Raw genomic sequence first — 25,770 nt, forward strand, 5'->3', positions numbered from 1 at the left:
AATGTCACAACCATGTCTTGTATATCTAATTCTTGATTGCTATAGTTTCCTTGTCAATAGAGAAGTCATCTAGACGTGATCTTCTCCTTCTCAATCAATATAATTCTTGATAGTAAATTAAAACAGATCCTCTAGTTGCTCCCTAACAAGAGGAATCTCAAGCTTAGAGAGTATGTATCTATCATGACTTAGGTGGTAGCATCATGGTCCACTCCTTTGAACCAATATTACCAAGTTCCTCAGAAGTCATTGAAGCAAGTCCTCTATGTCATAGGTAAATATTGGGTAGCCGATGGGTCCCTTCGGGAAGGTTCTTGTTGTGTAGACGACGGACCCTTTCGGGAAGGTTCTTGTTATGTAGTCGACGGACCCTTTCGGGAAGGTTCTTGTTATGTAGCCGATGGGCCCTTCGGTAATTGTCATGTAGCCGATGGACCCCTTCGGGAAGGTTCTTCGGAAAGTATTTATACCCCCTTCGGGAAGCATTGTAATCAGGAGATATCATTCAAGCATAATGTAATGTCTTTGGCATATGTGAATAAAATAAGAAGTTTTGCTATTCATATCTATTGTCTGTGCATTGATTTCTTTACCCAGTACGGAAAACGTTTGGCACCGTTGCTCGATGGACCTGGTACATAGACAGAGGGATGAAGATTAAATGCCGAATCAGTTGAACAAGAATAAGAATAAGTTGAAGGAAAAGGATGAATTACGTGCAGCGTAGGAAACTTTAATTTTGGCACAACAGGGTGAACGCAGACGAAGATTTCAGCAAGTTACCGACGGACACAAAAGCACTGAAAAATTGTTGGAAGAGACTCGATAGCAGCTCGATTTGGTGGAAGAAGCAAGGGAGGAGTTTCTGAATCTGCATACACTGAGGGAAGAGAATCCGAACGGAAGGGGATTGAATCGCATGACTCAGAGTGCCGAGGGAGCACGAGCGTGGAGTGAACTCTTCGTTCGAGATATACTTCCGGAACAGACAGCTTCAGTTGACAAAAACCCTTCACCAAATAGTGACTGTCGAAAACAGCACGAGTGTTGAAAACAGTGTGGGTGTTGGAAATAGCGCGGGTGTTGAAAACAACGCGGGTGTCAGGAACAGCGTGGGTGTCAAAAAAAGTGCAGGTGTTGGAAACGTGGGTGTCGAAAACAGTGCGGGTGTTGGAAACAGCACGAGTGTGCAGAACAATGCAAGTGTGCGGAACAGCACGAGTGTACAGAACAACGCAAGTGTGCAAAACAGCGCAAGTGTGTAAAACAACGCGGGAGTGCAAAACAACGTAGGTACACAACAAAACCCACAATATCTAGTAATGATGGCAGGATCAAAAGAGAAACTGCCGAAGTTTGATGGCGATGGTACCACTGATCCCATTCAACATTGCAAAACATGTGAAATGATTTGGAGGGAAAATGGGATAACTGATGAAGATGATTGGATGAGACAATTTTCGGCCACCCTATGGGGCGTGGCAATTGACTGGTTTACTAGTACAGATCCGCAGAAGCTGGACAATTGGAATAATATTAAAAAGGAGTTTCTGGCCGAATTTCAACTGTTGCGTGATGATAATGAAATTGTACCAGAGATCTTCAATACTAAGCAAGGGAAGAATGAAACTATCCGTGTCTACACCAGGAAATTAAAAGATTTGATAAACAAAATGGAAAATAAGCTGGCGGATGGACTTTAGAAAAGGTGGTTCGTGGAAGGTCTACACCCAAACTTGCGGAAGAAAATGAAAATTGTGTTGCCGTTGTCATACACGAAAGCTTATAACAGAGCATTGAACCTCGAAAGTGAGCAGAAGACAAAGAAGAAGAAGAAGACTAGCTCATCTGATTCGGATGATGATGAGCTTTCTGGAGAAGATAGCAGCGATGATGAAGGCAGTAAGAAGAAGGTTCACGCCCTACAGAAGGACATGATCCGCATGATGGAGGAGTTTAAAAATATGTAGAAGGAGACAAAGAGCAGTGAGCTGTGGTGCACAGAGTGTAAAACCGACGGTTATACTAAAGGATCCTGTCCAAAGAATCAATTCTGCCACATTTGTCAGATCATGGGCCATTTGACAAAGGAATGCCCCTTTAACATGAAAACCAGAGGATCTCCGCAGGTGCTTCTTACACAGGCAGCTTCCACGTCAAGAGGGAATGAAAATGCAAACATTGATGGTGCCACTTTGGGTGGGTACAGGAATAATAACAGAGGGCAAAACAACAACAATAGCGGCAACAACAATAATGGCGGAAGGAGTCGAATTCAGTATGATGCGAATGGTCGGCCAATAGTTCAATGCCGTGCATGCAATCTGTGGGGTCACTTTGCCCGAGAGTGCACAACGGTGAATACACCAAAGTTGCTATGCCGATGGTGTGGACCTGGCAATCATGGTGATGCTAAGTGCCTGAAGTCCGGAGTAAACTTGATTACTGTTGAGACGGATGAGGAAGAAGTTCTGGCAATCACTCGGAAGCAGGCGAAGCTATACCGCGATTCGACAAAGGAAAAGAAGAGACTGGAGGAAGCACGGGCAGAGATCTAGAGAGCAATGCAGATAGAAACGAAACACCTGAAGGACACGCCTGGTACCTCCATACGGAACTACGAAGAACAGAACATCGTACGGCAAATATTGCAAGCCGAGATACCCGTCAAGATAAATGATCTGTTTCTCACTATGCCTCAGCTCCGATCGGCACTCACAAACATTGTTCCCGCTGCTCAACTACCAGGAGAACATGGAAGGAAGCAGGAAAGTGGAGCAACTACAGTGGACAAAAAGGAGAAAGAAAGGGGCGCAAGTGCAAAAGATCCGATGCTCTTAGCCCTCTCATCTGGACGCCATCTGGCAGTAGTCAAAATGGGAATCCTTCGGATTGTATTGATGAAAACGATTGTGGACGGAGGATCCGGTGTCAATGTTTTGCTTGAAGACACCTGGAAAAGCTTGGGACAACCGACATTATGGCCACCTACATTTCAGCTGCTAACGGTCAATCAACATGGAATCAAGCCATTGGGAGTCCTGATAGCACAACCAGTGACGATTGGAACACAGATATTCTTGTTGGATTTTGTTGTGATCCCACTGAAGCGGAGAGGATATGATGCCATTCTGGGCTAGGGGTGGCTGATACAAGCCAAAGCAAAGCACGATTGGAAGAAAATTACTTTATCACTTGAAAGCAAAGGGTGGAAGTACGTCATCATCGACACACTCAAATGGTCGGGGAAGAAGCTCTATCGTCAGATTCCGAAGAAGAAGAGGATGAAAGGAGGCAGAATATGGAACTAGATCAGGAGGGTCTTGCGGTTGGAAGGAGGATCGACAGACGACGATCTGGATTCGGTGAACAGTCTTTACCACTAGCAGATAGAGGATTACGAGCTCTTTCCGAGTTGTAATATGCTAAGGATCGATGAAGGTAAGAAAGAAGAAGGAAATGAATGTCCGAAGGAACACAGAGAAGCCGAAGAAGGAAATGAATGCTCGAAGGAACACAGAGAAGTCGAAGAAGGAAATGAATGTCCGAAGGAACAAAGAGAAGCCGAAGAAGGAAATGAATGTTTGAAGCAACACAGACAAGCCAAAGAAGGAAAGGCGGGTATGACTGAAGCTGAAGGAAAGAACATACAATACGAACCCAAAAGAAAGATTCCACTGTATAACCGCGCAAGAAGAAAGTATAACGTCGAACCACAGATATAGCAGAAAGGTACCGACAGCAAGGAAGACACACGATACGGTCTGCACAGGAAACAAAGAGGAAGGGTTCAATAAAAGTTGTAGCAGTACAGAGTGAATGTGTTATTGACGGACAGAAGGGGCAGCTGACAGAGTCCATGGTAGCGAGCTTCGGAAACAAACTGGGCGATATGGAGATGACACAGAACAGGCGTAGTAGGTTTCAACTTGGACAGTGGGTGTTGAAGTATGACGGATAGAACGAGATCAAACCAAACAAGTTTCAAGTGAAATGGATCAGCGTGCCGTACAAGATTCAGGAAGTGGGTGATAATGGAACAATGAAATCATGGATGCTAGATGGACAGGAAGTGGCCGACACAATGCATAGGTCGAAGATGAATGTCTACCATGAAAGAAATAATGCACCTCCATGGACGAACAACTAAGAAAAGAACAACTGTAAGTACTGTAAATATTGTACATATGTAAGATCAGTAAGGTCAGAAATTTTATTTATAAAAAAAAAAAAAATAAATAAAAAAGAGAAAAAAAAAGGAAGACCGTACGGATTTTTTTAGTCTGGCAAGAGCGTACAAAATTTTATATTAAGTCTGGAATTGGCATAAAACTGTACGGTTTCCTTCACACATGAATGTACGGAGGTTTAGCTATTTTAACCATGCACCGTACGGACTTTATGAAAATTGTTGTATGGTATCTTAGTACAGATTTTCAACAAAAGTTATGGTACAAATTTTTAGTATAGTGACCGTACGAATTTTCTAGGGGTTTTGATTAGTACAGATTTCTACATGCGTTGTACGGATTTTGAGGAAAGCCATTGGCACTGTACGGATTTTAGCTGTACAACATACGGAATTTGGAGGAAGTTGGAAATGAAGGCAACATACGGAAATTGCAGTTTGGATGTAATGTACGGATTTTTAAACGAGTGGCCAGCACATGAGTTTTGACAAGCAGAGTATGGTTTCTTTCATGTAGTCATAGTACAGATTTTCACAGAGTTGAGGATGAGGAAGGATATTGCTACAGTACGGATTTCAATGGATAAGTTCCCTGTGTGCTTCAATATGAATTTGCAAATTTAAAGCTTCCAGTGGCGTACGAATTTTGTGGAAGGGAATGTGTACAGATTTTTGAAGACTGAATGAGTTGGCGTACGGAATTGAAAGATTAAAGTTATGTTTTAATATTCTCAAGGCTTGGCGTGAGGAAGAGCCTTCCAAAATTTGGTGTGCAGATTTCATTATATGCTTGAAATATTGTTGTTGTACGGATTTTACCTTGTGGGGTTTGAGTTTTGCACAAGTTTTTATGGCGTATGGATTCTACAGGTTTGGATGTACGGCTTCTGCATGTTATTGCATTTAGATTTTGAATGACATTACAAGTTATTGCATAAGGAATTGGCGTACAAGGTTAAGGTTGTAATGTAACAGAAGGTGGCAGGAAGTTTTCCAAAAAAAAAAAAAATGTCGACTGTTGGTAAACAGATTCGTTCTTTTTAATTTCTTCTGTCAATATGACTCTTGATGCCCGAACAATAAACAAAATCTGTTTGCAACAGTTGAAAAGCCGTTTTCTTGTTAACTGGCTTATCTCTGAATTTGTAGGTACAGCTCCCTATTATGAATGATATTCGATGAATTATGTTTGATTCCTAAAACTAATGCGGGGTATGCTCTTAACCCGAGAACAGGAGAGGAAACCAAGTCTCACCCAGACAAGTGAAACTCAGGCAGGAATCTAAATGTTAGGATGTTATGTATATGGCACCCACAATCTTATGGCTCCCGCAACACAACAGAATGAAATGCAAGATATGGACCGCGAATGCAATATGAGATGATTAGTTAGTGCTACTGCGTTCAGATCACGATCTCATGATTTCCGACACGCAACAATGTAATATAAGATCTAATGCAGATGACTGAAATATAAGGGAATGCATATGGAGAACAAAACACTAACTGAGATATTTCCCACTACTAGCTCCAATACTCTGATCGGTTCACTAGTTCAATTAAATAGAAACAACGAAATGAAACTCTGTTCACTAAACCATTTCCATCCAATATCGAAGAAGTATCTCATACACAAATGAAAAGAAAAGGACAGTAAAGAAATGGCACAAATTCAATTGTCTCTGCAACCGGATTCACACCAAAAATTTGCCGACCCTTTATTAATCATTCAAAATCTTACATATAGGGTGAGAGAGATGACCGTTACAATGGAATTTAAATCGGCTCATCTTCTCAAGATGACAAATGGCGAGATGCCAACTTATCATATCTACACATTTACAAAATCCTAAGATTAATGGAATAGAAAACAAAAGGGGGAATTTTGAATCATTTGGGCTTCTTCCCCTTTTCAGTTTTCGCCTTATATGCTTTAGCAGCCGCTATGATTGGGGTTAATTCATCATAGCTTGGTACGTGTACATTTGTGAATCTCAATAGCCACCTTGCATGTTCTTGAGTAAATTCTTTGGCTTGATTCTGCTGATTCACTGCTTCCTCAGCTACCACGTGCACGCATCCGCTAAGTGTTTGTAGTTCTGACACTCTGTTTTGGCTGCTTGAAGCTATCCCAGACAGATTGCTCAAATGCGTGGAGAAGTTGTTTTTCATCATATCAATGTCGATGAAGGACTTCCCTTGCCCACTGGTTTGTGATTCAGTGTGCAATCCTCGCATGAGCTCAAAAGCTTTCTCTTGGGCCTTCTTTACTTTATCCCCTGTTTCTCTAAGCCCTTTCTCGGCTTCCTGGATCATTTCCCGCTTGAATTGCATGCTTCTGATCCATTCATTCAATGGTTCATCTCCTTTCTTCAGAATCTTTGCTTCAATTGCATCCTTGGCTTTCATCTGGATGATCATATTCAGAAGAGAAATGGATTCTGTGCATTTCGCCTCTTCTCCCGCCAGAATATTACTATTGGCAGTAATATTGCCCTTTTCTGCTTCTAATCGGATGAGCACATTGCCGATTTGACCAATGAGGGCGATTCCATCAGTATTAAGCCTTTCGATCCACTCTTTCCCGATCTGACCGAAGTGCCTATCTTTCTGCAGCTGTGATATGAAGGCCTGCACTTCTTCTGCCGAAGGATCCTCTGTAGCGGGTAAACCGGTAATAGTTGCCAATGGGACAACTAACTGTCGGATGAATTTTCTTAGTTCTTCGATCTCAGCTTTCATCTTAATCTTTGATACCTTGAGGTTCTCCAGCTGCTCCTCTATTACTTCGTTACTTGATTTCCATAGGCCCACTTTAGTGTCATGCCTGGCTTCTCCGAGATCGATGGAATGCAGAGTGAAGTCTGTTGGAGTCAAATCTTCAATTTTTCCCACTCTGTTTGGTTTCGCCACCTCCATGGTTAGGTGCCCTGTTTCTGTATCATGCCCTAGTATGGATAGGGTTCTCTGCTTCTTGGCCTTCACCATCATCGATCCCGAATGAACTGCTTGAGACACTATATCTTTCGCAGGAGTGCTGTCATCTTTCCTCTTCCTCTTCTTCTCCAGGGTGTCTTCAAGCCAAGACTCTGTGCTAATTATCTTAGAGGCCGTTCCCAGAGACTCAATGGTGAACATCTTCCTCTTTACTTGAGTCACTGCAGCAGTAGTCGCAGAGAATGGGTTCCTCTGGTCTCGAGAGAGAAGTCGAGAGGAACTAGGGATCTCCTTTTCTTCTTCAGGTTCAGTGCTACTACTTTGATCATCTTTGATCTTTACAATTTGAATAGAGGAGCCAGTAGGCTTCAAGGACGGGGCACTTATGGCTGGAGTAGGGCTATGATGAGATGGTGAACTTGGGGCGAGCTGAGGAGATGGGGGTGGAGTGGAAAGAGAAAAAGGGATTGGAGAAGTGGATCCATCCTTTGGCTCTTCGGCCTCCTTTTCCTCTGCTGCAGCCTGAGTTCCGATGACTGGCAACGATCCGCCTTGGCATGTTGGTACTATCGGAATGTTCTTCTCTGGGGGTTGATCTCCTCCTCCGGCGGACTGAGCTGGTCCTTGTGCAGCTGAAGTTGTGGTACTGGGAGTAGCGCTCTGTGATGAAGCAGGGGTAGCTGTGGCTGGTGAAGCTTGAGTGGCTTTACTTCTGCTCCGACCTTTCTTAGCTGTCCATTCTACCCATTTTCCAGTCTGCTTGATGATTTTCGCCATCATAACATCGAAATCTTCCTCGACATTGAAGTATGGTTCGGAACTGACAGGCGTGTTCCGCAACTTGGTCAAATATGTATGACTATACATATTTTGGCCGTCATCTTTGATTCCTTCCACGTCTAGATTGACGCCATACATTTTTACCTACTCCACAGTGAATCTTGCAAATGCCCGATCACGGCTCTCCAGCTCGTCTTTACAGTCCGCCCAGTAGTCTTCCATGGTAGTCACATGTTTGATCACGCTCCCAATTTGGAGCACATCTCGGGCATAACCATTGGGATCGAACATGGGCCTGACTACCTCATACTCTTCCAGCTTGTATTTGCTTTCAAACGCCTTGAGGATGTTCTTTGCATCCGGTCTGGCCTCGCAGCTATAAGCTCCGACTCTTATGGGGAATTCATACCCTTTCTTCCGCATACTGGCGCTCAGCACGTTCACCTGGACGGCTTGTCTCACGATCTCTACGAGCACGATCATGTCGTCTGGGTATCTGGGCAGCTTCATTGGGAAACCATCAAATGCTGCAAGACGCAAATAAGAAAAGGATAAGAACTGGATGAAATAACAGCCAAATTGACTGATTGCCGCCATCGCTTCAGGACTGAATCTCCGCTCCGGACATCCTTGAAGTTCCCTGCAAATTCTCATAGTAAAGGCGTCATTCACTCTGACATAATCTGCATAACTGTTTTGCAACTGTAAGCATGGATAAAACTCATAACTTTTAACATCTTCAGGAAATTCCTCAATTCTGGGAAGTCCTGGCCATAACTGAAGAGAAGCCAACATGTATATCAAAAAGGACGACATATAGAAAGAATTATAAAACTTAGCTGCGGCGAGAGCTCTAGCAAGATGCTCACTCACCTCATGCGCCCAATCTATATACTGAGTATCTGAGCAGATAACTTGCACTAGAAAGAAACATTGCTCCATAAAATTAAAAGCTTCTACCTCACCTTTGAGCCGATGCAACAGGACCAGGATGTCCACAATCTCTGGTTTGAGGTCAGTACCGAAGAGGGTTTTAGGGACCTTACTCTTGGCTCCTCTTGGCTTCTGAAACCAAGAGCTCATTATTTCTTTCCTCCAGATCATCTTCTTCAAGGAGAACTCCGACATAGCTCCACCCATGGTTAGGTCAGAGAATTCTTCTCTCTCCGGAATTCTCAGACAGTTCACCACTGCTTGCCTGTCGATTGAAATCAAAACTGATTGATCAGGCAAGAGGATTTGCTTGGTGTCCGGGTTGTAGTTGTTGATGCATTCGAGAATCAACTCCGGGGCTTGAACTGCTACTGGGAAGCCAGCTGCTTCCACCAATCCGCTTCCTCTGAGTCTCTCCGTGATAGGGTGGATAGGTTCCGTTTTCAATCTCCTCTGAAAGTCCTGCATGTCGTAGAAACGGAGTGAAGTGTCCGTTATGGTCGACCATGCGGACTTGATGCCACCCATGCTATCGAAACCTGCAAATCTCGCTGCCATATTGCTTGAAGGATAATAATGGATATGCGGATGAATAATAGTGATGCAACAGAAAACAAACTCAGCAAACTCGGGAATTATTGCATATACTAAGCAATTTTAACAATTCGACAGTAAAGCGGGAGTTTGAAAATCTGTTACATTCCCCTTTATAGAAAACTTCAGATTTGCCCGTTTAATTTCATAAATCGCGCCACACGAGCGAATTTATGATTGAATCCGTTGGGTTAGTGAAGGTAAGAATTTCTAACGGATTTAACCTTGTCTTTTCACTATTCCCGTTGATTTCAACGGTAACTTTCATTAATTACAGCCTTACCTCTCGTTTAGCAACCCGCGGAAAAATGAAAACGGAGTACTCCTTCGGGCAAAATCCGCATATGTCAATTCTCTCTGAAATAACTGGTGAATTTGGATGATCTGCTCTCAATTCCCCTCTGAAAACCATCTGCAATCAATCTGAATACTTACCATGCTTACAGTTGCGTCTTCTCATCTGATGCGGAAAATCGCCTCTGAGGGTAGAAAACCCGCAATGGAGAAGTCGATTTCTGTTTTTCCGCCACTGCCTTCTCTTTATTTAAGTCACTTCGTTTCAACCCTTTTCGGAAAATCTCCAAGCGGCTTCGCCAAAAGGTAGGGCCCACCGTCTTATATTATCTCTTCGGAAAGCTCCTTTTCGGAAAATCGCCAAGTAGCTTCGCCAGAAGGTGGGACCCATATGTCAACTTTCCCTTCTAATAGTGCTTTTGCGGAAATCTCACTTAGGATTTCGAAACCCGCCGAGGAGAAGCCCTTTCTTCATTTTCCGCACATCTACCTTTTGATCATTCCATTAAGTTATAATTGATTCCGGTGGTAGGATCGCGACAACATACAAAAGATTTCTTAGAAACATGAACTATTTCGCTCCAGTTGAATTCCTTTACTGTATATACTGAGATCTGCGGAAAAAGGCCTTCGGGGTGCGAAATCCGCCGAGGAGAAGCTAGAACCCAATTTCCCGCCGACTTGATTTTCTTAACTCAAAGTGGGCTATATTGAAGGCAAGTCACATGATGCAGTACAATCCGAGAATCTTCATCGAGTAAGGATCTAAACTACCCCTCCGACTTATAATAGTCAAGGAACAACCCACCCGGCTCATATGTGATACGGAGGAAGGCTACAGGTGAAAACCCGATGAAGAAGCTCCTCACCTAAGAGGGCAAAGACCTATTGACTTGACCAGACCACACAAGACTATGATCTACTCCACTTTGTAAAATTGGGACAAGGTGTAAAAGTGGGGCAACATCGACAAATCAAGAATGCTCAGAATGAGTAACGGATGATGCCACAAGGTAGAGGAAGAACCAACGATTGCCAGAAAGAGTGTGGGATTAGAAGAAATCCTAGAAATAGTGTGTTCGTGCATTTTTCTGTGGGTTTCAGAGTGCTAATTTGGTCTTGACGGTGAGGGACAACGCCCCAGGATCCTTCGACCCTGCCGGGGGCATTGCCCCCTAGACCCCCAGTCATTGCAAATATCAGTCGTAAGAAGTGTGATCAGTTGATGAAACCTAGAGTTGCTGTAGGTATGGACAGCGTGTGTCAGAGGTGGCACTCAGAATAGGTGTTGGCCGTGAAGTTGTCTTGGTGGATGTAGGGAGAGCTCGGGAGGAGTTGATCATCCAGTTGAAGGCAGTTCAGTGTACCCAGAGTTGGAAGCAGAGGAAGTAGCACAGGTGGCTATCAAGGTCAGCTTGACTAAGGAGACAGTGTGTTTTGGAGACCAGTTTGGTTCAGGCACAGAACAAATGTGAAAGTGATGTGACAGAAGAAGAATTATCTTGTTGAAGTTAGTCAGTTAATGTATTTTGTTTTGTAATTGTCGTCTGGAGACGACTTTTTTTTTGGGGGGGATGATGTCGTAGGTAAATATTGGGTAGCCGATAGGTCCCTTCGGGAAGGTTCTTGTTATGTAGCCGACGGACCCTTTGGGGAAGGTTCTTATTATGTAGTCGATGGACCCTTTCGGGAAGGTTCTTGTTATGTAGTCGATGGGCCCTTTGGTAATTGTCATGTAGCCGATGGACCCCTTCAGGAAGGTTCTTCAGAAAGTATTTATACCCCCTTCGGGAAGCATTGTAATCAGGAGATATCATTCAAGCATAATGTAATGTCTTTGGCATATGCGAATAAAATAAGAATTTCTACTATTCATATCTATTGTCTGTGCGTTGATTTCTTTACCCAGTACGGAAAACACTCTAGCTGCCCCCTCTCTTACGGAAGCAAATCTTGCTCCAAGAATTCAATTGGGTCTGAATTTTGTCCAATGATTCATGATGGATGAACCATCATTCTCTACTACTACTACAGAGAGTGTCTCTCACCTAGGCATCATGATCAATGTCCAAAGTTTCATGTGAATCTGTAACCTTAAACATTTTGTCCCGAAAGCATCTTTTAGGTGCCAATCCTCTGATTCACTAACTTCCATAGCTTATACATTATTCTATTATATTTGGCATATACTAATATAAGGGTCTATTCAACCTTCCAAATTAAGAATATCATGCAACGAGTGGAAGATGTGTTCAACAGTATCATACGTTTGGAAATTCACTAGAGCCTTACAGGAAACTAATATCTTTTGGTCATGTTCAACTTCAACACGAAGTAGTCACTCTTTATAATCTAAGTTACACGGGTACCCCTCCCCCCCCTCCGGACCTCGAACTGGTTCGAACCGGTTCGAGATTCGGGTCCGGTTCGACCACGGTTCGCCCAGGGTTCGATTTTCGAATCCTGGTTCGAACCCGGGCGGACCAGGCTGGGAAAATCGAACCAGGTTCGAACCCAGCCAAGAACCCGCCCACGGACGCGAAATTAAAGTTATTTATTTGCATTTTTTAATAATTTTTGGGGTCCACGTACCCTAAAAAGGTGTTATGAATTGGTTTTTTGCTCTCTCATAGTCATTTGTTGTTTCTAAATAGGTTGTTTTGCCTTGAAGGAGAGCACATAAGTTTTTGAGCAAGCATCCGGTTGTGCAAGGAGGAGTTTGAAGATTGACTTGTTGGTGTTCTTGAAGTGTTTGTGCATCATTTATACACATTTGCAAACTTGCAATGGCTGGAAAAGGACCAAGAGGTAAGATCTTATTCCATTTACTATTGTTTTGTTCTAGTTTTTCCATTTTTTTTTCATTTCTCTTTCAATCTTCATATGTTCTAAGTTCTTGAATCTTTTCGATTATTTCAAAATTCGTCATTTTCTTGCATATAGATTATGAACATATATCTAATTAGTAATTTATTGCCATAGGGAAAGGTTCAAAAGTAATGTCATCTACCTCTTCATCAATAGGCAACACCGAACAAAGAATGGAAACCAACTCTGATTCTCCTCTATGGAAGTATGTAGACATTATAAAACCCATTCCAGGAGGTGGTGCATTCCGTTGGAGATGTCGAGGATGTGATGTAGAAAGAAATAGTTCTTATTATCGTGTGGTAGGCCATCTATGTGGTTATACTGGAAGAGGAGTCAAGAAATGCCCTGGCAAAAATGGTGTCCCTATACCAAATCACACCGTGTTAAAATATATTGAAGAGCATGAGGCAGCAGAAGAGAGAGAAGGACACAGGGCAATAGAACTCGGTAGTAGTAGCAATAAAAGTAAAAAAGCTAAGGGAATACAGCCCCCCTCAGATGTTATTGTACAAGACCATCCCTTCTTCAATACTACAATGGACACTGACACTAAATCTGTCCCCATTGTACACAAAAGAAAGGGGCCAATAGAAACTTCTTTTCAAAACAAGGCTCGGGATATTGCTGACATTAAGGTGGGAAGATGCCTCTATGCAAATGGGTTGTCTTTTAATGTTGTCCGCTCTTCGTTTTGGAAGGACATGTTGAGGGGTGCCAATGAAGCTCCAAAAGGGTATTGTGGCTCCGGTTATGAGAAAGTGCGCACCACCTTGTTGGATGATGAGGTCCAACGGGTTGAAAATCAATTGAAGCCCATAAGGGACTCATGGGTTGAGACAGGGGTGACAATTGTTTCAGATGGCTGGAAGGATTCTAGGAACTGTCCCTTGATCAATGTCCTTGCGGTGTCCCCTAAAGGGGCAATGTTTCTGAAAGCGGTGGATTGTGAGGGCAAAGTAAAAGATGGGCCATTTATTGCTGATATCTTAATTGAGGCCATTGAACAAGTGGGTGCAAGAAACGTTGTCCAAGTCATAACAGACAACACAAAGAATTGTAGAGCAGCAGGTTTGTTGGTTGAATCACGATATCCACATATCTTTTGGACACCTTGTGCAGTCCATTCACTCAATCTTATGCTACAAAAGATTGGGAACCAAATTGAGTGGATCAAAACAGTGTATGAAGAGGCTGAGGACATACAAATGTTTGTCACAAACCACCACATGACTCAATCTCTTTTCAGGAACTACTCAAAATTGGAGCTATTGAAGGTAAATGAACTTGAACTCAAATTAGTAATTTAATTTTTAATATTTGACAATTTCTGATTTTTCATATTTTACTTGTGCAATTGCCAATGTGTATACTTTTCTTAGTTTTCTAAAATATGTATCTAATAGTTGTTTTTTGCTCTAATTTATGTCACAGGTTGTTGAGACCCGTTTTGCATCACATATAATCGTCTTAAGACGACTTGTGCAAGTGAAAGATGCACTTCAAGGTATGGTAATCAGCAACAATTGGGGTGTATGGAAGCAAAAGAACACTGAAAGGGCAAACAAAATAAAGGATAGGCTATTGGCTGACTCATGGTGGGAACGTGTGGAATATCTCCTTAAGATCACCGAGCCCATTATGAGCATGCTTAGGTACACTGACATGGATAGGCCTTGCCTTGGAGAGATCTATGATGGCATAGACTCAATGATTGAGAAGATCAGGCAAGTTATAAATGAGCAGGAGCAAGATCCGCAAGAGACCTTTTTCAAACAAGTGCAAAAAATTATTGATGAAAGATGGAACAAAATGACCACTCCATTACATTTGCTTGCCTATGCCTTGACCCCCAAATACTATAGCTCACAATATTGTGATCTACCAGGAAGGTTGCCACCATACAGAGATATGGAAGTGTCTGACGGGTACCAGGCAGCATTTAGAAGAATATTTCCTGATGATGATATAAGAGATGTAATCATGGATGAGTTCATAGCATTTGTCAATGCTACAGGTCTAAGTAATGATGCTCTTCGTCATCGGTTCAAGAAGCATGCTCATGGTTGGTGGTACCTCCATGGCCAAAAATTCCGAACATTGCAGCCCCTTGCAATCAAAGTTATATCACAAGTAAGTTTTTTTTTTTTTTAAATTAGCTCACTTTATCTTCAAAAGAATTTTTTAATAAGATTGAATTAATTCCTTTTTAATTGCTTACCCTATGTTGTCTTTATAGGTTGCTAGTTCTTTTGCATCAGAAAGAAATTGGAGCACCTATTCTTTCATCCACTCCGTGAAGCGCAATAGGTTGCAATCAAAAAAAGCCGAGAACCTGGTATTTGTGCATAACAACTTGCGCCTTCTTTCACACAAGAGTCAAGAATACAAAGAAGGGGAGACAAAGAAGTGGGATGTAGATGCAGAGATTGCGGACTTGGATGCTTCCATTGCTGCACTTACAATTGATGATTTTGACAACTTTGATGCCAATACCATTGTTGATTCTGTTGCTGATCCCATTGGCCTTGGTGCAAGTAATAGCGTAGGCAAAGAAGGAGGAGATGAAGAAGAAGATGAAGAAGAAGAAGATGAATATGAAGAAGATGAAGATGAAGAATGAAGAACTTAGAACTAGAAATTCAGAATTTTAATAGATTTTCATTCTATTAGTTACTGTTAAACATTGAACGTGAAACAATGACACTTGAACTTGATATTTTAAATGTTTTGAATCTTTCATCTTTGATGTTGAAGTTGATTGAATTATGTTACTATATGATGGTATGCTCACCATGATACATTGATATGTTATTGTTTATGCTGTTTTAAAGTTTTAAATGTGTTTATGGTACTATGCTACATTCTAATTTTAACTCATGCTTCATAAAAATGTATATATATATATTTTTATAATTTTTACATGTTTTTGTACTAACAAACCCAAACGAACCCAAACCCCTTTCCAAAATTTCATCGAACCAGCGAACCGGTTCTCGAACCTGAACCCGGAACCGAACCACGAACCGGCAACTTAGTTTATAATGCTTAGACTCTTTAGGATGTAGCTTCAACTATTCACAAAAGTTAAGATGAATCCTACCATCTCCGATGTATGCATATAGCCAAGTATATAGGAAACTATTATGACATTTCTTGACATTCCAATCAGCATTGTAATTCTTGAAGTCCGTTCTATCCAACTTCGATTGGATAATTAGTGATTCCTCTATTTTGTGCATAGTAGAAGGCAACAGAAAAGAAGGTTGCAAACCTTGACAACACATCATGATGGTTTTCGGTAAATGTCAACATATCCATATTATAGAGCATGTGATAGCAACTTCTATCAGCTATATGATCTCTGTGTAGATTCTTGCCACATGAAATTGGAAGTACTGCCAAAAGATACATTCAAACACAGGATTAATGTCTCTTAACTATCCCTTGAATATACTTAAAAAACAGGAACTTCTATGCACTAGTAGCATGACAGTCAACTATGATAATATTCCAATCATAGATTGGTGAATAACCTATATTCCACTAGTAGCACTAAATATATATCACTTCTCATCAATCATTCAATGGCATCAATAACTTCTATGCACTAGTATCATTATCTCATCAATCATTCAATGGCATCATAAATTTAATTACATCAAGTAGCATCAACCATGATACAAAAACAATGTTCAATGTTTCAACTTTCAAACTTCAAATATCCAAGTCTCAAGTACAAACTACAAAATCAAAAGACAAAATGTTAAGTACTAATGGCCCTAGGGCTGCCAAAATGCAGTAGAGGCTGCCTATAAGGCTCTAATCATCCATGTCAACTTGAGGCTCAAGCTCAGAAAACAATAAAAAACAACATAAAAACCTTTTAATTTTATTTTTTTTGCATTTTTTTATGTGCTGAAAAGGGGGACGACCGACTGTCCCCAGTTGGGTTGAGGGATGCATCCCCGTCCCCAAGTCCCCAGATGGGGATGACCCCCTCCTAGTGGCAAGTTGGTGGCGCTACTGGGGACAGGGGAACACCGTCCCCCCATCATGGGTGCGTCCCCGTCTTGACTGTAGCACCCAAAAACAGCGGGGACGCGTTCCAGTGTTACTATGGTAATTACCTATTTTTAGTAATAGGATATAGATACTGGCTATAGCCTTCAAATGAAAAATAAAATAAAAAATTGAAACCATTAACAGTAAGCAATAAATGAGAATTAAGAATCATTATTACCGCCCACCAAAACTGAAAATTTAGAAATCTTCTATATTAGAGCACTACGATCCTTGTGTGGAAGAGCATTGAAAACCAAAAAATTAGAAATCTTTCTCCAACGGTTCCTTAAGACAATTCAGGGCACACCCTTGCCCCAGACCGTATCTTTCAGCTCTAGAGTATTTAGTCTATTCTTGTTTTGTTCTTTTGCCTTCTTTCTTGTTCTTTCTACAGAGCACCTGCCTTGTATGCTTTCCAGTCCCTTAGACCCCCGTGGTCTTTTGTTAGACATTAATAATTTTTTCTTATCTTATCTCAATTGAAGCATAACTACAATCCTCGTGTGGAAGAGCACTGAAAACTAGGACAATTTTTGTCATTGAAGCTTTAGGGTTCTTGAAAAATGTTATTGCATCAAAAAATATTGTCTTTTTTGAAAATAAAAATACTCATATTTATACCTTTGAGCAAAAAAATTAAAAATAATATTTATTTCTTATTAGGTTAAGTCTCTTGAAAGTTGTAAATTATAATTGTGTTTCATTTTGATCACTTTTTGTACCAGGAGTCTACGGAAACTTGAATTAATCACTTATAAGACAGTTTTTAACAAGTAAATATGTCATTTTTTAATTTACTTTTTTCTCTTCATTCAACAATTTTAACATTTGAATATTAATTAATTTTCTCTTTCAATCATCTCATTAGCCTTTGTAAAAATAAAAATATGGAAACTAGGCTAAGGGTCAACTGAAAACTTATGCTTGAGAAGGGTAAAGATATTAATGAGCAGATTAGAAAAAGAGAGAGATGATTCCTTGTAGGAGTCTTCAACTAAGAAGAAACGTTATCAACTATCTGAAGAAACTTCAGCTGCAGGATTGCAAATATAGGTTATTGCTGAGGTTTAATTTTATACATCTTTATATTTAGTAGAGCAGATTCCTTTGTTTTATGTTGAATTCTGTGAGTTCAATCACTTCCTAGCTGCAACCTACAAAAATTGCAAAACAACATGCTATTCAGAGCTTCACATATATTTTTCCTTAATTGTGAAGGCATTTGTTGATTTCCTACTCTGTAAGTCTTTAGCATATATGCAAGCTTGAAAATTACTCCTCTTTTATAGATGTGGAAGATATGTTTTGTTCTAAGCAGTATGTTTTATGCTGGCAGGACAATCAGCGACAAAAAGCACCTTTCTTAGTGCTGCAATTAGAAAATGTGGTGGTAATGTACAGAAGGGTCAAACATTATACACTGCCTACGGATCAAGTGGACAGGTCCATCCCTATCTCTCTCATTGTTCCTTCCAAGCCATTCATTTCTGTTTGTGCTGTATTTTTGAAACTGTTTATTCTATTTTAATTAAGGAACAAAATATGTAGGAAATGAATCTCAGGGCTTACTTCTTTGAGGATAAGAAAGCAATCTCAGCATTTTTCAGCATTGGATGAACAGTTGAAGATTATTAATATTTTGTTTCTTGAAAGAAGACATTAAGGACCTTAACCAATTCAAAGATACAACATGCATAATCATTATAGAAAAATCTAGTTAAGATCATGTGTCTAAGAAATCAAAAACTAAGAAGAGAAGAGAGCAACAGAAAGGGAAGATAAATTGCCAGGCAATATTTACAGCTTAAGTTTATATATTTTCCATCTATTTCTGCAACCTTTGCATAATGGAAGTATCTAGCATCACTAGACATTACATATATAAACAATGAAGCTTTTCGAAATGTTCAGTGTTAAAAGAAATTAAAAGAGAGATTCATATACGATGGACTGTGAGTTGCTAAAAGGGTCAATAGGATCACTAGACATTACATATATAAACAATGAAGCTTTTTGGAATGTTCAGTGTTAAAAGAAATTAAAAGAGAGATTCATATACGATGGACTGTGAGTTGCTAAAAGGGTCAATCTTATTCTACCCTTTCATCTTGATCTGTTGATATCTGCACTTCTGTGTGAATCTTGCTTCAGAGGAGTAAATATTACCTCCATTTGTTCACTTACATATTCCACACATGCAAATCTCTTACTCAACTATGCCACACTAACTAAAACATTGATGTCATTAAATATCACCTAGCAACTTAAACATTATGGAACAGTCCTTAAGATTGCAATAATATAATATAACAATTAATTAGTTGATACATTGGATAAAGGAAATGAGAGAGTTTTGGTAGGTGGTGCAATGTCATCATGGTTTTAGAGATGGAGATTCTAGTTGCTTGGAAGATTGTAAAGGATGTGGTTAGCCAAGGCCCCATCTATGCAAGAGGGAAGGATTTTTTTTTTGAAGCCTTCAATAATCATTTCCACTAAAGGAGCGGGTGGGAAGGGGAAAGCTTGGTATCTCAATCTTCCATTTAGAATATTTTGGATGTATTTCACTCTCCTCCAAAGGTACATTTTGTAGGGCCCATTTATCATTGCACCAAAAGCCATGACTGTTAGTGAACATGGAACACCACATAATTAGCCACCTGTGGGCAGGGGAGCGCGTTGCATCACCCAAAAATCTCCCCCTCGACGCGCATACCAGGTGCTTACGCGGGTCGGGAAGGCACCGGGGAGATTTGAACCCATGACCAGGCCAAAACCTGGCTCTGATACCAATTGTAGGGCCCATTTGCTGTTGCACCAAAAGCCATGACTGTTAGTGAACATGGAACACTACATAATTAACCACCTGTGGGCAGGGGAGCGCGTCGCATCACCCAACACATTTTTCAAAGAATGTGTTGGAACCAACTTTTGCTATGTCCAAATTTTCCCAAATTCAATTTATTTTTTGGCCTTTTGTTTGATATGCCTGTTAGTTATACTCAATCTTGGAAAATTCATTTGGGCTACCATGGTCAAAGTGATTAAAAGTCACCAAATAGTTGCTCCTCCCTATCCTTCATATTCATATAGTATGTTAGAAGTTCCAAGAATTCGAGACATATCTTAGGTTTGGGAGTGTTTTGGTCATATTCTATTGCTTTCACAATGTTGTGAACTTTTGGCATGGGACTAGATATTTTAATGTTTAACAAAATATTTAGATTTGGTGTTTGGTTCTGCATGAAAGACCTATAGGATCTCTTGAGCGATTCTTTGCTTTGCTTTACTCCACTTCCACTATTTTTGAGAATTTGAAGTAGTTCAAGACTTTTCCTCCACCTCAAGTCCACCCATCCATTTCTAAATCACATTTCCTTGTTTTCCAGATGTTAGTGGCTTGCTAGAATAGTCCTTTACATTTCTTGTCACAAAATTCATCTTATTCCACTCCAAACCTCACAAATCCTCAAATCTCTATTATCTCCATCCTCCTAAGCTTTCAATGTGGATGTAGGCACTTGTCTCAAATCCAAATCTGATGTTTGGTCTAACAAGGCTTCCCTTCATCAATTCCAACTTATCATTGTGAAACTCCTAATCCCCTCCAAACACCCATAACATCTAGTTCCCCTATTTTTTCTTACAATTCGTCCCCCAAATCTTCCTGTCAAGCTTCCCCCAGGCATTTCAATGTCTAAACCTTTGTTCCAATGTCCAAATTTTGTACCTACTTCTTCCCTTTTTCTTGCAGAGTTTTCCCTTGGTTTTTTCTCTTATTTCTTCCTATGCAAAGGTCCCCTTGACTTCAAGACCTGTTTTACTCTCTTCACTTCCTGTATTTGGTCTTGACCTAAAATCTTGTATCCTCCATTTTCACATTCCGTTTCACATTAAACTTACACTATTTATCCATATTACACCATAAACTCTCCTAAACCTTCGAGAAGTGTTATTGATAGCCAGACTCGACTGTGCAATTGCTAGATTGCCTTTGTCTACCCAAGAAAAATGGTTTAATCTTTAGAGCACATATTGAAATACAAAATGCAGCAATAGAGGATGAAGGTACCCATGCTACCATAAATTGAAATTGGTGATTTCGCCCCTTGGGGATTGAAGTACCACATCTTGATTGTCCATCTCATTAATTTTGCAAGATTTCTTTTACAATTCACTTGAGAATGTTAATGTCCATCTATGCCAATATCATTCAAGCGAGCTGATATTAAGGATATCTACTCTCTTAGAGTACCAATACTGATTGAATAATGATTGAGGAATGTTGTGATTTAATAAGAGACACCTTCTACATGCACCCTAGGACCCACAAAAATCATTAGAGCACGATTCCATAATAGAATGTGGGTTTGATGATGTAAAAGGTATGAGCAATTTCTCAAATTGCAGTTAACAATCATTGTCTCCCAAAGCTAATTGAATTTTGCTGAATGATATATATATTTACATATTTTCATTTGTAAAAGATGGATGGAAAATAGTTTGTATAGCTAGAATGAGAGACAACCTACAACAAACCAATAAGGTTCTTAATTTCCAGCAAAGAGCTGGAGATATACTCACATTGGAATGACTTGGGTCTCATCCCAAGTTTGCAATATGGTTTGATAACCCCAAAAAATCAAATCAAACATGTAGATTCAATGTTGTCTTCAATGCTATTTGAATGTCTCCATGTGTATTGTATACATTGTTTAAGGTCATTATTCTTCTCTTCGTTTGAGGATTTTGCATTTACTTAGTGGGACTTTTCCAACTAATGGGTTCTCAACGCAGCCAAGGTGAGTTGACCAAGACTCTCAAGCCGAGTATGTTTGAGTCTAGCCAAGTACTTAGTTGAGTTCGGCTCCAAGACTCACGAGTCCTAAGCTTGGACTGAACATAACAAACTTTGTGACTGAAATTTCTTATTTTGAGAGTTTGAGGGGCATGTGACAAATATAATGTTTGCATTATGACAAATTGATAGTCAAATTAGACTTTTATGTTGTAATATCCCCCCTCACAATGAAATTTAACACTAAAACATAAATTAATTAAAATCATATATATGTAATAGCTAGTTGATCATTAGATGAATAAAATAAGATAATTGAATAATAATAATAAAATAAATAATTGTCTAAAGAGAATCCCACTTTACCAAATTGATATAATTAAATCAATGTTTATATCAGACACCAATTAAAGTAAATCACTAATATCGAATAATTAGATAAATATATAGACAAGATAGCAAATTGTTAGCAATTTATAAATAATTAACTACATTCTAATAAATATATTAGACAAAAATAATATTCACTATTAATACTCATACTAATCAACTAACATTTAATAATAATCAATATTCAAATATTCAAATTTCAAATTAAAAAAATATAACAGCTAGTGTTTATGGAATCAATATTCAACACTAAAAATTAAAATAAATAAATAACATATAATAAGGACCCCGCATAACATTAAACAATCGGTTTAAACTGATCCAAAACTTAAAAAGTATTAAACCCATATTTAGTAAGGGCCCGATAGATTAAAGGCCACCGAATGAGTGGGCATAGGAAAGGTCACACTGCTTGGTGGGCTCTAGCAAAGAATATTTAAGGTAGAAGGTTGGAAATTTAAGGGGAATATAAGGAAGAAAAAAGGAATTCAAAATAAACCTTTCCCCATGTACATTGACCTCTTCCTAGGCACAAGACCCTAGAGGTTAAAGAGATTTGAGTAGAAAATGCAACTAATTTGGCAAGGAACTATGACCATTAAATCAATGAGTCAGCGATTAAGAGGAGCCATCTATGGAATAGAAAATATAATAAATGGAATATTACATATAGCAAAAACATACACGGAACTTGAAATAGTAATGTATCTAAAAACAAATAGAAAATAATTCACTTTCACTGAAGGAGAGTAAAAGGATGCAACCACATTTGCATTGGATAAGAAATAAAGGTGGTCTAGTGTGTACAAGAGGGAAGGCATATATATGTGGATTAAATAGAGGGAGGGAGAAAAAAGATTAGATTGCCCATTGTCATTTGCAAGTAAACTTGTTATTTGAACATAGAGCAAACATTATATTTGATCCATCAAAGAACGGAGAGAAAAAAGAATTTAATAACATATCAAAATATATTTTTATTTATTTGTTTCTCATTAATAAGAAGGGAAACAAAGACTTTGAAGAACAAATTAAAAATAAAATGGAAGGATATTTTAAGAGGGATTCTTTTCCAACCAATCAAGGAGAGTCATGTTGGCCAAGCAAAAGGTAAGTAAGGTACGTTGTGAATGGTTTAATTATTATGAATTTATGTATTTTCATATGGATAATTTATACCTATACATATATACAAATGTATATATGTATATGTAGATATGAAATCCTAAAGGCTTGGCATGCATGGCTTTAATGGTTAATGGTTTAAGATCAAGAGAGTCCTTTTTTAGGGAAGAGACTGGTCTTAATATGGTGTCACCTCCCTCCCATCAGTATGTGAGGTTAGTCTCCACGTGACTAACGGGATTGAGGATGACATACTCTTTAAGGCCGGAATATTCCATTGAAGGTAACATATGCATATGTGATAAGGGCCTTGAATAGAGGATATCTCTTCCAAGACGGACCTTAGAGGGAGCACTCCATAGAAGACCGAGAAGTAACCAAGGATGTTACAAGAATTGATGATATATTATTCAAGGCATGAAGATCCTAAGTTATTGATCCCAATGTGGAGATGTGGAGATGTTTTTAAGGTTGGGGTTAGGATAGAGGGTAGAATAGTATAGTTAGATCTATTATTGTTTAAATTCTAGCATTTATTTTTTAGGTATTACTTCTCCCGAGCTAACCTTAATAGTAGGGACATTACATATTTTCTCTAAATGCACCAGTTTTTTTTTCTGTGTAATTATGAGTTTTCTTTTGTCAAGTCTATCTCAAGTTTTTCCTAGAGTCCATGTTGAGTCCCAAGACCAAGTCAAAAATTTGGGCTCCTTGATTTATTTCTAGTCCAATTTTTTAAAATTTCAACTTCTTCACAATCATATTTTTCTATTTAACCATTGCTAATTCTAGATGTGCGTAACAACATAATGTGTTATCTAATCCATATCCTTAAACAATTTGCATTGTAGTTTGTTTTCATAGTAAAGATGCAAAACCTTGCATTTACAAGTCAACATACATATACAAAGTGTTAAGAAAATGGAATTATACTATGCATGGATATGGTTTTTGTTAGGGTGTATGCTTATCTCCTATAATTGTATCATTTAACACAACACATCAGGGAAGTTTCCTATGGCCTACTAAACCCTAAGAGTTAAGACCAAACTAAGGACAATATAAGGTTTTAAGGGACCCTAGGCAATTACTATAGATAAGTGAAATCCAAAGCTCATAAAACCCAACTGAATGACTCAAGAGGCAGCTAAATCAAAGAGTTGTAGTGGCAAAACAATCAAGAACATAACAAAAAAAAATATAAACTTAAAGCCAATCTAGAATTAATCTAGGAACTGAAGTCTCTCACTAGCAAAATGCATGGGGATAGTGTTTTTCAAGGCATATGTTTATCTCCTATAATTTTATTATTTAACACAACCCTTAGGGAAATTCTCCGTGGCCTACTAGAGCCTAAGAGTTAGGACCAAACTAAGGACAATATAAGGTCTTAAGGGACCCTAAGGTTATTATGTTAGATAAGTGAGATTCAAACCTTATAAAATCTAACTAAAAGACTCAAGAGATAGCTAAATCAAAGAGTTGTATTGACAAAACAATGAGGACAAACATAACAAGAAAAAATGTCAAACTTAAAGCCAATCTAGAGTTAATCTAGGAATTGATGTCTCTTACTTGGAAAATGCACAATGGCAAACCAAGTTCTTGAGAAATTGAGACTGCTGCAGTCTTCAAAAAGTTAAACTTGTGTAGCCATCTCTATCTCAAGGGCAAGAGGACTATGGTCCAAGAATAGTTATAGCAATAAAACTACTCTAGGTGGCAGAAATAACATTATAATGATTGTAAGATGAAAAAAGAACAGGCATTCATGGTTTTTGGGCCACTAAAACTGGCTACAAGAGGTGCATACATAGGCGATCAGGGAAATGTAGGTTTGGCACTAACAACTATTAGGTGAACTGGCACTGCAAGTGAAGCAACAAAGGATAATGAAATTCCCTCTCTTAGAATTCTTATGCTTTGTTGGTGTGTATTGACATGTATAACAAAATTGGTTACTGCCAGAACTTTTTTGGAGCTAGTCAAGTCTATATATAACCACTCCCTGCATAGGCACTACAAAACATCCAAAAGAGGCCAACAAAAACTAATGGCTCCTGGAAAATGCAGAACAGAGCATGTCAAGTAGCTAAATGGGGCTCAGCGAAGAGGTATAATGTATTTTCTTAGATTTGGATGTCTAACAATTATCAACAGAGGAAAATGTTGCACAACATTGGGCTCTTGAAGCTAATTCTTTGTATTGTTTGATTGCATTTTTCTTTACAATTCTTGAAATGATTTCTATTGCTGTAAATATGAAGCAAAATGGTTTTCTTTTTCTACTGATATTTCTGTTCATTTGTCAAAGTGGTCCTATTTGGAGAATGGTATTCATTTTCTAATGATATTGTTGTTCATTTGTCAAAGTGTTCTTCGTTGCCTCCTTTTTTAAAATATGGTTATCAACTTATCACCATATCTAATTAGCTTCAATTTAAAATGTTTGGAAATCTGTGTTTCCCTGCTATATGAACATTTTTCACCAGTTTTTTGGCCATCTTGTTGGTTTGACATTCAACATACATTGTTGGTAGGAAATATAGTGTCAATTTGTTGAGAAATTTGTTGTCATTTTTGTTTATGCTTTTTGAAACTTGTCATTGCCCATTTCTGTAGGGTTCCATTTCTAGATTATTTCAGACTTTGTTTGGGCAATTGGAAGACTGGCTTTTCTTGTGTCTATTGATATTGCTAGAACCTAGCTACATGGACATGTTCATGGCATATCCTATGGCAGTATGAGATGCTTTTGTAGTTGAGTGAATTGTCCCGTTATAGAACCACCATTTCA

The 25,770-nt window shown here is 39.1% G+C and overlaps 1 protein-coding gene across 6 annotated transcripts in view; it reads left to right on the forward strand.

Moving 5' to 3' along the window:
* TL29 (ascorbate peroxidase 4) overlaps positions 1-25,770 on the forward strand; it is a 175,067-nt gene that overhangs the window by 85,692 nt on the left and 63,605 nt on the right. For all 6 annotated transcript variants that reach the window (XR_016360218.1, XM_089815486.1, XM_089815488.1 and 3 more), the window contains exon 8: positions 17,997-18,103. Coding sequence is in view for 5 of the 6 variants with exons in the window: in XM_089815486.1 (XP_089671612.1) it covers positions 17,997-18,103 (107 nt within the window). In the remaining variant the exon portion in view is untranslated. The remainder of the gene's footprint in view (positions 1-17,996; positions 18,104-25,770) is intronic.

This window comes from Cupressus sempervirens, chromosome 2 (assembly GCF_028749045.1).
Source record: "Cupressus sempervirens isolate cs-2001-9-10 chromosome 2, ASM2874904v1, whole genome shotgun sequence".
NCBI lineage: Eukaryota > Viridiplantae > Streptophyta > Pinopsida > Cupressales > Cupressaceae > Cupressus > Cupressus sempervirens.